The sequence below is a fragment of the Macaca nemestrina genome, chromosome 5 (genome assembly GCF_043159975.1).
Source record: "Macaca nemestrina isolate mMacNem1 chromosome 5, mMacNem.hap1, whole genome shotgun sequence".
Lineage (NCBI taxonomy): Eukaryota > Metazoa > Chordata > Mammalia > Primates > Cercopithecidae > Macaca > Macaca nemestrina.
In genome coordinates this window covers 32,761,472-32,777,396 of record NC_092129.1, presented here as the reverse complement: position 1 = coordinate 32,777,396, position 15,925 = coordinate 32,761,472, and the positions used below count along the sequence as shown (strand labels likewise).

The 15,925-nt window shown below is 34.6% G+C and overlaps 1 protein-coding gene across 14 annotated transcripts in view; it reads left to right on the top strand.

Moving 5' to 3' along the window:
• Nucleotides 1-15,925, top strand: part of LOC105465585 (protein tyrosine phosphatase receptor type K) — a 558,841-nt gene that overhangs the window by 417,190 nt on the left and 125,726 nt on the right. For all 14 annotated transcript variants that reach the window (XM_071096434.1, XM_071096427.1, XM_071096433.1 and 11 more), the window contains exon 8: nucleotides 13,209-13,511. In XM_071096434.1, coding sequence (XP_070952535.1) covers nucleotides 13,209-13,511 — 303 coding nt within the window. The remainder of the gene's footprint in view (nucleotides 1-13,208; nucleotides 13,512-15,925) is intronic.

Sequence of the window (15,925 nt, the reverse complement as noted above, 5' to 3'; positions counted from 1 at the left end):
TATTTCCCTGCCTCTTTTCTATATCAAGATGAAGGAAGGCCTTTGGATGATTCTCAGGTTTTTGAACTGAAAAACTGGAGTGATTTTACTCAAGATAGGAAAGCCTGGCCAGGGAACATGCTATGGAATCACATTAGCTCGGATTTAGAGATTTTGTTTGAGATACTCATTAGACAAATAAGTTGAAATATTTGGTAGGTAATCAAATACATGAGTCTGGAGTTCAGGAAGAGGTTTAGCTGGAGGTTAACATTAAAAAGTATTTTCCTTCCCCATGCACACTTTCTTCCACCTGGAATGAATGAATATAGTAGTAGAGAAATATGGCAATTTGAATAGAAGTTCTTTCCTGTCTAAAATGGCCGGGAGGATTTTCTGCAACCTTATTATTTCTGAAGGTCCTTCATACCCCCTCACTTTACAATGAAAGCATGTAGTCATGTTTTGGAAAAGAGCTGATTGGTAACTCTTGTGGGGAAACGCCCTATTTTTCCTGTCTTTTAAATTTTTATTTACTTCTTTTTTCCAATAGTGTTTTGACTTTATTACATAAAAATACAATTTACCTGCCTGTGAGCCTTCACTTTTATCACATAGGGAGTTACATAAGAAAAGGAGTCATGTCTTACTCGTCTTTGAATCCTAAGCAAATGATCTGGTCTCTGTAATTTCTTGCTAATTATTTGATAAAGATACTTGTTCTTGACATTATATGGCTACTAGGCAACTGATCTTGTAGTTTGTTCTATTTTTTAAAATCTGCTGTATATTGCAAGCATATTAGCTGCTTATTTTAACATTTACTGAGCTCTATTTCTTCAAGATTCAGTTTACATAAACCATTTATCTCTAGATAGGGCATACCTGTTAATATAGGAGACCCAAACACCCAAATGAATGGAAGACATGATGCATTAAATGCTTTAATAGAGGTACAGATTAAAACATTGTTTATCACATTGTTACTTTGTCAGACTTCCTGACCAAGCTTTCACTGAAAGAATAGTATATTCTAACTGGACACTGAAGTCTTTCAATAGGGAGATCAATAGTGGGGAATGTATTCTTATTAGATGGAATGAAATAGATAATGGTATATGTTGGACAGTGCTACATTAGTTTGGTAGCAGATGAATACATTGGCAGGAGTGCAGGGCACTGGGAGAATACATGAGATAAAGTGGTGCTGTGTGTTAGAAGATCTTTGGGCTCTAGGGCAAAGGAACTTTACTGTATTTTGTTCATCCTGGGAAATCTCTAACAATTGTTTGGATGTGCACAGGTTATTAGAACTGTACTTTCAAAGGTCTAAATGAAGAATACACTACAAATATTGATGGTAGCAAGATTTCCTAATAGTTCAGGTGAGAGAAAGTTAGGACCTGAATTAAAGAAAAAGACATAGAATTGCCAGTTATTCTATTAAAGGATGTATTAAGTAGATTTGGTAACAGATGAGGGACTATGTGGGAAATAGAGGAGCCAATGGTGTCTTTAAGGTTTTAGTCTGGAAACTAACATCCTTAATAGAAGCAGGAAGGTTAGAATGAGGTGCTTGTGAGAGATGATGATGAATCTTGTTTTAAACAGTATGTTAGCATCCAGATGGAAATCCACAGGCAGTTTGAAATTGAGAGCCAGAATTCAAGAGCTAGGTTGGAACTGGTAATATAGATTTGGATATAGAAAAAAATGTGAATACTATGTATATTCATAGAACAAACATGAAATAATCCCCTAGTTCTTTTACACTTTTACAAACTTCCATCTTTGTTTACTGTTCTTCTGTGAATATTTATACAGATTAGAACCTTCTACATAACACTTCAAAATGTAGTCCTACCAGGACATATTTATGGAAACAAAGGAAACCAGTCTTCTAGGCTGTCATTTCTATGTGTTGTTAACATTTTATGATTTCCTGTGGAATGGAACCCTTTGAAGACCGTAGTACATTTTAATAGAAAATATCTTCATTAAATACCTTGTATAAAGTATTTGATACATAAATTGCTTTTTTACTTTTACAATTTAAGGGTATTTTATTTTCTTTTAAGGCCAGTATAAAACACTGGAACATTTGACTAATTCTATAGACTGGCTTGAGCCAGTCCATGCTCTAACATTTATTTTTGAATACCTTTTCAAAAGGAAAGAAATGAATTATTTAGGAATATATCAAGAGGAATTTCCTTTTATTTATTTATATTTTATATGTCATCATATATAGGAGTTATTCAGCTCTGACATATAATCAATTAGAATAATGAAAGAGATTTCATAAGGAACAAAGGTCAACTAATGTTCAAAAAATTACAAACATGAAAAGGGAAAGGTGAGATTTTGACACTGGAAAATATTAGGCTCCTCTAATGTTTCAGTGTATGGATGTTTATTAAAATGTTTATTAAAATTTTTCTGGACAACCTCAGACCTTAAAATTACTGGACATAAAATATATAGCAGTACTATAATAGCTTTTAAAGTGAGAATATTCATAAGGCTGAGTTTGCTATGATTGTAAATAGTCCCTTAGTTATTTGCTAACTTTCAAATGACCATATTTATTCTAGTAATTAAAAAAAATTTGTCTTCATTCCATTATCTCAAAAAAGATCATGAATCTTCCATTTTAATATGTGCTCAGATTTTCCAGGTAGAAGTTAAGGAGTTCATTATTCTTATCTCTGTCAATTTCCTAATTTACAAATGAGCTGAAGCAATTAATCCTTGCAAGTCGCCTGTATTAATTATAGTCTAAGGCAGGTTTATTTGCAGTTTTGTAATTCTTTTTGTCACATTTTCACTGTGTTTACTATCTCAGCTTGATGCTTGTTGACATGCTGATTCATGTTTTAGTGCACTAGATAGGTTTTATTCATCTAGAGGAATGAGTATAAAGAGGTCACACCTTATAATCACACTAACATTTCTAGTATGTGCAGGCCATATATCTCCTTTTAATTTAATCTCTGAAAAATGTACAGGGATTTCTGCAGCTAAGCTGTACAAATCAATAAAATTTATAATCAAGGCTGTCTAATCTCTAAACCTAATATAAGACTTCACAACTATTGATTATAGGTGAAGGATCCACAAGCTGTTAATCATGCATGAAGGCATAGAATAAATGGTGACTTCAGAAAAGGAAATGGACAAATAATCATCAACCCTGCAGTCCTTATCTGCCTTTCTATTCCCTGAAGCAAGCATGTTACCACTTACATTTTATAAAATCAAATGAGGTGTAAAAGTGTGTATCCATAGTCATGCTGACTTTTGTATACTATATCCTGTTTCTGTTATAATTTACAGTTGTCCTCTTTATCTTCCAGATGTGTAATCAAAAGCAAATCAGTCTTTTTAATAAGTTTCTAGAAGGAAAGAAGGACCTAAGTTGACATATTAAAATCATAATCTTAGGAGCAAAATGAGAAGTACATACTTGGAATATCATTATAATGTAATTTTAATGGTTTATTTGGGGGCGAGGAGAGGAGCTCCATGTCACAAGATAGTCTCACTTAAAACTGGGCCCTCTCAGCATTTTATTAACTAATATACTTCATGATGATTTTCCTAGACTGAATTGACTGACCAATTCAAGGGGAGATATAAAATATTTACAAGGGAATTATGTAGTTGAAAAAAACATGTACTATTTCTGTACCTCAGCAGTATTAGAGGGATTTGGATATATATATATGTATTCTGTCCTATTCAAGAGTGAAGAAATTCCAGTTATATTACAGATTCTCTTATGTATACCTACAAAATCATATTGACGTAAAAAATTTAAAAATTTAATAAATGTTATGTTGTAGTGCTGGAAGAGTAAGTTACTGTTAACCTACTACAGTTTGTAATAAAGTATTGATATGTCTTATTATTTATAGGATTATTATTATTCCAATATTTAGTGTATTATTCTCTGTGGGAGCATAGTGAGGAAATGAACCCCTCCTCAAAGAGCATACAGCAAACGAAGACAAAAATATATCCATTAAAAGTCGTTTTAAGGCATATACCATACTAACATGGTATCTGGGACATTTAAGCACTTAATAAATGTTTTCTATTATTAAAAACAGGATACTATTTAAGTTGAGCACAACACATTAGTAGAGAAATGCAATTCTTAAATTACTGTACTGTTTTATTGTAGATACCACTGATAGAATCTTCACATAAATATTAAGGTAATTTACCAAATAAAGATATTAGAAATAATGCCTGTATTAAAATGCTGAGTAACAACTAACCACAAACTATTATCAGTGGCACAGAGCACGCATTATTAATTATACTTATGGGATGGTTGGCTAGTAGCCTCTGATGATCTTGACTGGCTTACGTATCCACTGATGGACTGGCTATTGGCTGATATAGGTTGACTTATGCTGGTACGACTCGGGCAACTTGACTCTGTTCCACATGTATCTCATATTCTAGAAGAGGTATGAGCAAGCAGGAGAACAGGGGACTTTTTGAGATATAGGCTGACAACTAGCACACCCACACTTTTGTCTTATTCTGCTTACCAAAATAAGTCACACAGCAAGGCCAAAATCAAAGCATGGGGAAGCAGACCCCATTTGGTGTGAGCAGTTGCAAAGTCACATGGCAAACAGTGTGACTACAAGAAGAAATGAATAATTGGAGTTATTTCAACTGCCACAGAGAACTGGGTTTTTAGGTTTCATTTTCATTAGCTTTTAAGTTTGAAACATACTGAAATTACCCGCTTTATTGTTCGGAAAATAAAAATTTCCAACCATATACTATGGATCAACCACTATATTTGGCATGCAAAATATTACCTCATTTTTCAGAATAACCTATGAGATAGGTAAATTTATCTTTTTTTAGGGATAAAGGAAGCATTGAAAATCCCTCTTAGAATTTTGTCATTGCTATGTACAGCTCCTCTAAAGTCACCTTACTTTTTACACTGTGTATTATGAAGCAGTGTTTTCCATATTACATTTTTTTAGGGTTGTACACAAATCACTCTATCTTTTTATGTCTATGATTTATACTGTTGCTAAAAAATTTGTGAAAAATAAAGCTTGATCTTACAGAAGTAGATTATTCTCTTCTTATTTTCTTCTATAAACTAAGAAAATATATTTTTTATTTTATATTTTCTCCAAGTATGGACAGTTACCTATTTTTAAGATTTATTTAAATAACATATGAATGTGATGTGCAATATCAGAGATGAATCAAAGTGGTTGTAGTTACATATTTTTCCACAGTCTAATAACATTACCAAAAAATGTTAAGTGAAAAACATAAAAGGGTCTCCAAATTTTCAGTCACCCTCATTTTGGGAATTAGGTCTGATGATAAGATATTTAGTGGAATTTATCTGTCTATTGGTAAAAGAATTATCTTTTCCTTTTTTTCCATGTCACTTGGGTAATACTGTCCTTTAAAATCAAACAATTTCCTTGGCATTAATGCAGAGAGAATCCAAGTGTTAATTTTATTAGAATTATCTGATAAACTTCAGTAAGAGTGTTGAGAGCAGTGGTGATGTCCTGTTTTGTTTTAAATTGATGATGTGCTTAGTGTGGTTCTGATGGCACTGGGTAAATATTACTGTGATTCTGTAGGAAAGCTGAGTGAGCCATCCACCCTCTGTCGCTTTATATCCCTCGAGTCCAAGCATGTCATTTCAGCAACACAGCCAGAAAGCCTAAAAAGCTGACAGTTGGCTTGTGATTATTCCTGGACCTGAGGCTCCCTCATGTTACAGTACTAATCAAGTCATCTCACCGACTTATCATTAACTCAATTTGACCCATGGGAACAGAGATGAAATCTTTTTGGCAAGACTAATGTTGCTGTAACATTGAAAAGATGTGAAATGTAAAACCTTGATTATCCTCAACCCTTACCATGAGGAAAAGAATAAAAATTGCAAAGCACCTAAAGGTAAGAGTAAAACACATTGTCTTTTGAAGACCTTAAGTTTTCCTTCCCCAAGGTGCAGCACTGTTTTCTTTGCTTTTATTTTCACTTTTTTTTAATTTCACCTTTGTCCAGAAATTTCATCTCAATTCTTTTTTATCTACACTAACAAATATTTTCTCTGGCAGTCAGAAAATTCACTTTTCTTGTATTTGTTTTGATAAATGGAATGAAAGTTGTATTTTGCAGTCAGCTTCTAAGATTTCTGATGAAAAGGCAGCCAGGAGCACAAAGCTCCTGTCATGCTTCAGCGTTCTTAGTTTGTGTACATCTTTGACAAGATCTTTCTCTTTTTTTTTTCCTTGGCATGAGCTTTGGGACATCTTCTATTTTTCTCTGACTGACAGCTGCATAATAAGTTTTATCATTAAAAACTGATTCTAGGAAAATATGATCCCTGCCTTCCATTCTCTTACAGATGCTAAAGCTTTTGTTTTCACAACTCTTTCAGAATAACTAGAAATTATTGCTACAAAACGACAGGGATATTGACCTGACATGTCCTGAGTTGTTTAGCACGTGCCAAAAACAAAATTCCCTTTTATCTGTTATCTAGAACCGTGTATTAAATCATCTTGCTCTTGAGAGGTGACTCAAAGTCAACAGGTTCTGTTTCTTCATGTTGTCTTTACTTTTATTAACCTTTAGAGAATTATTAGGTAGTTCTTCATTTTAGCCTATCAAGTTGGGTTAAACATTTAACACATAAATTATTACAGGCATAAATACCATACTTGATCTATTTAGAATTTAAGTGAGGGCAGTGATATGTTACTTCTTTATTTACTTACTAATTATGTAATACTGGTCAAAGACTCAATATATAAATTTTCTGCCATTTCTTTATATTTCATCTTGATTTCCTATAGCCTTTCTCACTGTAACAATTAAGAATTAGTTGGACAATAAAAGGCGAAAAAGAAGTGGGAAAGGTTAGTAAACCTTGCTGATCAACATTTGACAGGGAAGTTAAAGAAAACCAGGTAATGTTGACAGTTCCTATTGAATATATGTATTTTTAATTTAATAGTTGACTGTTTTCCTTGGAAGAGAGCCTTATGCCTTTTGTTTGTAGATAAGAGCACATAATAAAATAAGTCAAGATTCATCAGCTAAAGAGTATAATGGGAAGAGCACTGGATTTTACTTCTAGTTCCAGTCCTTTTACCAGCTTCTTAATGTTCTATCTGCACTCCCCCTAGCCCCTGATTTTGTTCAAGTATATGAAAACACACAGGACCTTCAGCCTTCTTAATTCCTCTGCTCAGTCCTGTGTCATAGCTTTTACCCAGTCTTCACTCCATGATTGATGGGGTGTCCAAGGGAAATAAACAATCATGTCATGAGTTCTTAGTTTCTGTTTCTGGTTGGGCCAATAAACCCCTTCCTCTTCCCTCTTTTCCACTTATCACTAGAAATAGAAACTAAAAACCATGGCTTCAGGCTGCTAAAAGCCTATAGCAAAACAGAACAGAACAATAACAACAAAATGAGGCAGATTAGACAAGCTTGAGTACACTGAACACAAATTTCAAAAAATGAAATGTAGAATGACCTGAAAAAGTGACATCATGGTGTTTCTATTTTAAAGTTATAAGTCAGGCCGGGCGCGGTGGCTCAAGCCTGTAATCCCAGCACTTTGGGAGGCTGAGACGGGCGGATCACGAGGTCAGGAGATCGAGACCATCCTGGCTAACACGGTGAAACCCCGTCTTCACTAAAAAATACAAAAAACTAGCCGGGCGAGGTGGCGGGCGCCTGTAGTCCCAGCTACTCAGGAGGCTGAGGCAGGAGAATGGCGTAAACCCGGGAGGCGGAGCTTGCAGTGAGCCGAGATCCGGCCACTGCACTCCAGCCTGGGCGACAGAGCGAGACTCCATCTCAGAAAAAAAATAAATAAATAAAAAATAAATTTATAAGTTGACAATTTATAAATGTATAAATGTATGGGATACAAAGTGTGTTAAAATTCATGAACACAACAGGAATCGCAAAGTCAAGCTACTTATCCATCACCTCAAACACTTAATATTTTGTGTGGTGAGATCTGGTTTCTGGTACTCACCTCTGCTTTTGACTTAGTGGGTCTTTTTAGAAAAGTCAACTTACCTTCATTCCAATTCTTTTTTTTTTTTTTTCCCCTGAAAAAATGGGGCAGACACTAGATTTTATGCAATTCTCTTTGGTCTCTGTTGTGAATGAATTTGTAACATATGTGCTTACCACCACCTTCCCTTCAAGCTCACCTGCCCCCTGTCATGCTCACTAGCACATGCTCATCTATGTCTCTGTTCTGTTTCCTTCTTTCTCCCTTTCTTTCAGAGCATCCTCTTCCCTCCATTTCTCCTCTGCCCTCTCCTTTTTCTTCTCTCTTTTCTCTCGCCCTATCCTTATCTGTTACCTTCTCTCTTGTTCTTCCTCTTATCTCTGAAAGGATAGGAGTACCCCAACTCCTGACTTAGGTGAACTGATGCCTCCACTTAGACCTCTTTCTCTTTTAATGCTCTCCAAGTTATCTAAAACACATATATCAGTTCAAGTATTGCTTGTATGCCTTGCTTCCCAGTCAAGGACATTGTCAAATTGATCTTTGCCTCCTTAGTTTCTAGTATACTTTTTGGCCAACAGAAAGTAATAAATAAGCAGTAAGAAATTGTTGGATCATTTTACCTCCCAATCTGTGTCTCTTCTTGAACTTTCTCTGTTCATTTAAGAGAACCTTAATTTTCTTTGTCATTTGGTATGAACACATTAGCTATATTGTATCCATTCATATAACTCAAATCCAAGTAAGCACAAAGTTTTTCAGTTGTCCTTCCACATCAATAGCCCCTATCCTGAGTGTTCCTGCTGTCCACCTCTTTGCTTAGCTCCAGTCTCTCTGCTAACACATCACATTCTTTTGATTTCTCTACATTCTGTGTCTCCACAGTTGACACAGCTTCCAAATTTATCTTGTTAATGTTATTTTACTATGTTAACTTCCTGCTCAGAAGCCCTAGTGACTTCTCATGGTCTATTAGCTAAGTTCGCCTCTTACCATGACATCCAAAGTTTACCCCTTCTTTTCCCAACCAACCTTTCCTGCATTATCTCCTATGTGATACTTGTACAGCAACCAAGTGGGATTACAAATTTTCTCCAACTGTGTTCTATATTGTTATTCATCTCGTTTCTTCCATTTTTTGTATTATTTAGCCAAATGAGGTCTAAAGATCTTGCTTCTATCCATTGAGACCTAACACAAATGTCTACTCCATTTGAAAGGTGGAAGTTATTTATCCCTCTTGAATTCCTACAGCATTTTATTCTACTTATATGCCACTTATAAATACACTGTTTATCTTTTTTTTCTTAGCTTATTTTAATAAACAAATGGAAGCTCCTTGAGGTCTAATATTGTGCTTTATTTACTTTAGTACCTTCCAGAATACTTAATACTTAGGTTAGTACACTGTATATACTAATAAAGTCTCATGTTTCCTTATAGACGGATGACTTGATCTAAACATTTAAATGTAACCACTCATTGCATGAAGATCACTCTATTACTGTGTTTCTTTTTTCCTTTTTTTTTTTTTTTTTTTTTGAGAGGGAGTCTCTTGCTCTGTCACCCAGGCTGGAGTGCAGTGGTGTGATCTCGGCTCACTGCAAACTCTGCCTCCAGGGTTCAAGTGATTCTTCTGCCCCAGCCTCCCGAGTAACCAGGACTACAGGCATGCACCACCATACCTGGCTAATTTTTTGTATTTTTAGTAGAGACGAGGTTTCACCATGTTGCTCAGGGTGGTCTCGAGCTCCTGAGCTCAGGCCATCTGCCCACCTTGGCCTCCCAAAGTGCTAGCATTATGGGGTGAGCCACCACGCCCAGCATTGCTTTGTTTCTTTCCAAGTTTTAGATAAAATTTTGTCCTACAGCCTTTTCCAGTTCTTTCTTTTTACTAGAAATGCAAAAAAAAAGTAATAATAATAATTAATTAATTTAAAAAAAAGAAATATATAAAATTACAATATATGGAGTACCCAATAAAGATTTGAAAAAAGAAAGTCAAAAAATTGAGGAGGAGGAAGAACATGTAGCATATTCCAAAACAATTGACAGATAATGAATTCATGACTGTGTTCTCCATTGTTTCACCACCATATGGTTTTTTATTTGTTATAAATACGATTTACTATAGTACCTCTATGAGTGACTGACCCTGCTAGGTCATATCTTGAAGTTATTTAATACTTATAGTAGCCCTTATGGCCAGCTTGTAAATATCAGTGGTTTCCAAACAATATCTTTTTGTTTTCAGTTATTCTATGGCAATTCAAGTAATTATTTTGATTTTAAATGTTAAATTTTTATTTATGTATTTATACCTCAGAAATACAATGCAGTTGTTGGTTAAGCATGAGAAATAATGGATTAAGGTCAATAATTTAGGCAATTTTATTGTTGGATTCTTTGAGAAAAATTTCTTTGAATGGATTTTATAGTAGTAGAACCATCTCAAGTCACTGCTGTTTATAAATATTCTAATATAAAAATGCATATGCATATAGTTATCAACCCATGTCTAAGTAAATAGTATTCAGAGAAGTTTGTGTGGTATACACATTTCATATGTATGTGTATACACACATATAGAGATATACATGTATGTACTGCATATGTGTATATTTATATGTGTGTATGTATACACAAAACCCTGAGAAGTTTCCAACACAATAAAAACTGAAAAAATTTAAGGTGCATGCCAATTAAGAAAAAAATACAGTTATTCAATAACTCCCTCTGAGTTATTAATTCCACACAGCTCAAAACAATCAAGTTTTGATTTTCAGTCTGTGTTTGTGTGGGTTTACTTTGGTTGTGTATATGTTTCTGAAAACTATCCTAAAGTGAGTGCAGAATTATGTCTAAGTCACTATTTTATCAACAACAGGGCCCTTTAAAGCATACATTCAAACTGCGGGAAAAAAATGTCAATTTCAAATAACATATTGACTTTGTCACTTCTTAGAAAGCTATTTCTTTCCACAACTCTTTGTTTTTCTATATCAGTTAATAAAGTATTGGTCACTGAAATTATGATTGTGCTTTATATACATCGTGTAGGACTAATAAAGCTACTCTATCCCGATTTTAAATGAGTTTTTAATAAAATGAGTGCCAAAGTAAGCAGCATTTAAAGACACCAAAATAAAATTCTCACTTAAAGTAAATCCTATGCATTTTCTGCATAGCACACAATAAATAAATTATTTGCTCACTCTTAGATATGTAAGAATTGAGGATGCAGAGCTACTCTGTCTTCTTTACAGTATGTAAGATGTCTAGGTATGCTTTCAAAATGGTATTAAAATGCAGAGTAAGTGCAGACTAAATAGACAAAATAAAAAGAACTGACGAGAGAGAGTGATGACTTAGAAACAGAGAAATTTATAAAAGGGGAAAATGTCAGATTTAAAATGAGGGATGTGTTAAAACAAGTGTATAAGTGCTAGACCTAAAAAAATAAAAAATTAAAAAACTAGGGGATTAAATATTAGTGGTGTTTTCTCTCATTGCTGTATAGGCATTATTTGTTCATATACTCTGGGTATTTTCATGGGAAATCTTACTTTTTCATTCTGTATAATTTTACAACAAGGTATGGCTGAATCTGGGCATCCCTACTAAATAGTATCTAGTTGCTGCCTAGGAGGAGCAAGATGTCAGTTTATCTGGGAAATTTAGGGTGATCCTAGTTCTCATTGCCTGGTTAGCTGGTGGGCAGTCATAGCAAAGACTGTGTTTTCAGTCTAACTAGACTAAATTGAAAGTATCATCACTTTACTCCTGTGTCTTGTGGGGAAAATCTTAGCATAGAGCTAAACATATAAAACGATTTTTAAAATAATTAGAAAGCCACGTCTCTCTTCCAGGCTGTGGAAACGTCTGAAATGAAATTTCAGGTAATGTCTGAAATGAAAGTGGTAAAGTTGGGAGGCTGGATACTGTGAATAGTCATAAGACTGGCAAATAACATTTAAAACCTGAGCATTAGATTCTACCAAAGATTAATTTGCATATATGTAGATTTTTGTAATCTACGATTTTAAATTAAATGGCCACCAGAGTTCATTTCAGATTGCACATTAAATACATTGAACTAGAATCCCAGTTTGGGCTTGCCATCTGTGTAGCATGCTGATTATTTTTACAGAACTGTGATTTTAATCTCAAAAACAAAAATTTATAAAAGCCCCCAAGTCAGACTTTTTTTGTTATTTTCCCTACTGATTTCCATTTAGCAAGAATTTGACTATCTTTAATGAGTTAAGAGAGGCATCGGAAATGCCTTGACTTTTTTCCTTTTGTTAAATCAATGAATTAAAGTTTTTGTTATGCATTAGTTTCTTTACTGTGTAGATGTTGCCATGGCCATGACTTTCATAGAGTAATTATGTTCATTAAGTTAGATGATTAAAGTTAGTCTTGAATGAGGAAAGAATACACTTGGGAAGCAGTGAAGGATGGATTCTAGTCTTTGGAGTGTTCAGTTCTGCCAGTATTTTCCAGCTGAATGGAAAATTCACCTCCCAGTTTGGTTTGGGTGACAGTGAATGCATTGTCAGACCTGAATATTTTCTAGAAAAAGAAAGAGATCAATAAGGAAAGAAGACAATGTGAATATCTACATATGTTCTTGTAATTTTTCTCCATTGTTTTTTGCTTTGATGAATAACATCACTATGGAAATAATTAATGTTAATTAATATATGTGTCATTTCTTGTAAATGGTAGTATATTATTGCTACAATTAGAATAATTAGTATACAGCATAGCTTAGTGACATGATAAATCACAAAGTAGAATGTGTTGACTCTTATCCATTTTGATATATTAGCTAATTCACTTGCTCAATAAAGACAAAAGAAAGGCAGAGAATTGTGTAGTAACAACAGAAACAACTATAAAGGCATGGTGGCTACATTTTCAGGTTTTTATTTTTCTGACAAGTTCCTGAGTACTGTGGGTTGTTGACGTTTTATATTTCTTTTCTTTTCCTGTTGTTAAATCTTAATCCCTGATTGAAACCTTCAAGAATAGGATCATGAATAAATAAAGCAAATGAAAATCAAACACGACTTTCACATTTTCTAGATTTGCATGTGCTATATTATACTTGGTGTTTTGCTTTTCCAAGATTATTCATGATATAATTGACAGCTGTCTGCAACTTTGATTTATTTTTCAGAACCTATGCGAACCCCAAAGACATTAAAGATTGCTGAAATACAGGCAAGACGGATTGCTGTGGACTGGGAATCCTTGGGTTACAACATTACGCGTTGCCACACTTTTAATGTCACTATCTGCTACCATTACTTCCGTGGTCACAACGAGAGCAAGGCAGACTGTTTGGACATGGACCCCAAAGCCCCTCAGCATGTTGTGAACCATCTGCCACCTTATACAAATGTCAGCCTCAAGATGATCCTAACCAATCCAGAGGGAAGGAAGGAGAGTGAAGAGACAATTATTCAAACTGATGAAGATGGTATGCACATACTTTGCTGTTCAAAAGGGGGGAATTCTCTAACAAGAATAATGTGATTGCTTACGATTTACCTAAGATTGCCCAATACTGAATTGGTTTCTGAAATCATGTAAATGTTATTAATGAGGTCAACTTTGGAAAAAATTGCCTTTTACAAAACCTAATATTCTTCAGACAAGCATCCAAATACTCAATGAAATGTACTTCTGTTGTCCTCTCTTCTTATACAGAAGTGGCAACTACACTAAAAACTTAAATGAAGGGGTCTTTTAAATCAAATGTTCAAAAATAATTTTTACTATCCATGGCACTGTATCAATTGCCTATTGGTAAAATGCCCTTGATAAAAAACTTAAGGTTTTTGTATTTTGTAAACCAATAGTAGCTGTTTTTATTTTTCTCATATTTGAAAACAACACTGTTGGGCTGGGCATAGTGGCTCACACCTGTAATCCAAGCACTTTGGGAGGCCGAGGCAGGTGAATCACCTGAGGTCAAGAGTTTCAAGACCAGCCTGGCCAACATGAAGGAACCTCGTGTCTACTAAAAATACAAAAAATTACCTGGGTGTGGTGGTGGGTGCCTGCAATCCCAGCTACTCAGGAGGCCAAGGCAGGAGAATCACTTGAACCCGGGGGCAGAGGTTGCAGAGAGCTGAGATTGCACCATTGCACTCCAGTCTGGGCAACAAGAGCAAAACTCCATCTCAAAGAAAAAAAGAAAAAAGAAAAAGAAAACACTGTTTATACTGTTTACCCTTTCTTTTCATTTTAGATGGTTTTATGTGAGTGTAAATATAAAAGAAAGCAACAGTTCATATCTGTAAGTCTAATATAATGGCCTTTATTAGACATTAGCAAGCTGTTCTTTATATATCTTGTTGCCATCCAAGTAACTAAACTGTACTTTGTCTAATTTCTGTGTGTTACTTCTTAATAAATAAATATGAACAAATATTTATATTAGTATTTCAATGTTCACATACCTGTTATAGCACTACAGTATATTATAATTTGAATGAGAATATATTTCCTAATTTAGCAAAAACATATAGAAATTCTGCAAATGATAATCTAATAATAACAATAAGTCACTCTTTAGATGTAAGATATTTCCTGTCAAAATTTCCTTTTAAGAATTAAGGCATGTAGAAATAAAAGTGTGCCATATGGTAAACTAAGGAAAAGCTAAATTAGGTGTCGGTTCTCATCTTTAAATGAAGGGCTTTAAGTGATATCTGAGGTTCCACCCCCTTCTAAACTCTAAACTTCTCCTTAAGTAGCTTGACATTAGGGAGATATATATACATATATTTGTTGTTGTTGTTTGTTTGTTTGTTTTTGTTTTTGGGAGACAGTCTCACTCTGTCCCCCAGGCTAGAGTGCAGTGACTTGACTAGGCTCACTGCAGTCTCCACCTCCCAGGTTCAAGCAATTCTCCAGCTTCAGCCTCCCAAGTAACTGGGATTACAGGCACCCGCCACCATGCCCAGTTAACTTTTGTATTTTTAGTAGAGATGGGGTTTCACCATCTTGGCCAGGCTGGTCTTGAACTCCTGACCTCAAGAGATCCACCCGCCTCGGTCTCCCAAAGTGCTGGGGTTACAGGCGTGAGCCAACGTGTCTGGCTGGACTACATTTTTATTTGGGTTTCATAAAACAGGATGTATTTTATAACCACGTATTCCCAAGGTCCCTCAAGTTCTGAATTTTAGATCAGGTGTGTCTTTTTAGCTTTCCATAAAATAGGTTATTATGCTATAGTTTCTACAAATACTTATAATTTCAAACTCTCCCACTCTGAAAGTGGAAATGACCATCATTTCATTTGCCTTGCTGTTTTTGTTGCAATAAGAGAAGTGAGAGCCCTTTAACGACATTTAGTTCAAAATTTGAAGGAAACAATATAGTTTGGAAATTATACATGGAGTTACTCATGTTCCTAAAATTTCTGAGAATAAACCTAAGACTTACTTATGATGAATGTACTTTTGTCATGTTTGAGGTAACCAAACATAATTACTTTAGACATCATGTTTGAACTGGCACCTAATTGAAGCAGCAACAGCATTTAAACAACACCCCTTTCCTAATTTATAAACACACAAACATCCTTGTATCTTACCCCTGCCACACGGACACAACTCAATGCGTATTTATGCAAGAAAGAATGGTTAGGGGTAATTGTTTCATAGGCACATGATAAAAATGAGAATTCTAAGTACAGTTTCGAAAGCTCCAAAAAATCTCTATCTTTTCTTTTAAAATGGGATAAATGTTACAAGGTCTCTGTCACACTAGGCACTTTGTAGTCCATGTTTTCAGTTATTAAAGTATGTTCACATGTTTTATTGCCTACCCTTAAAAAAAAAGCATGTCCTAATTGGTAATGGTAGACTCAGTTACATAGTTTTG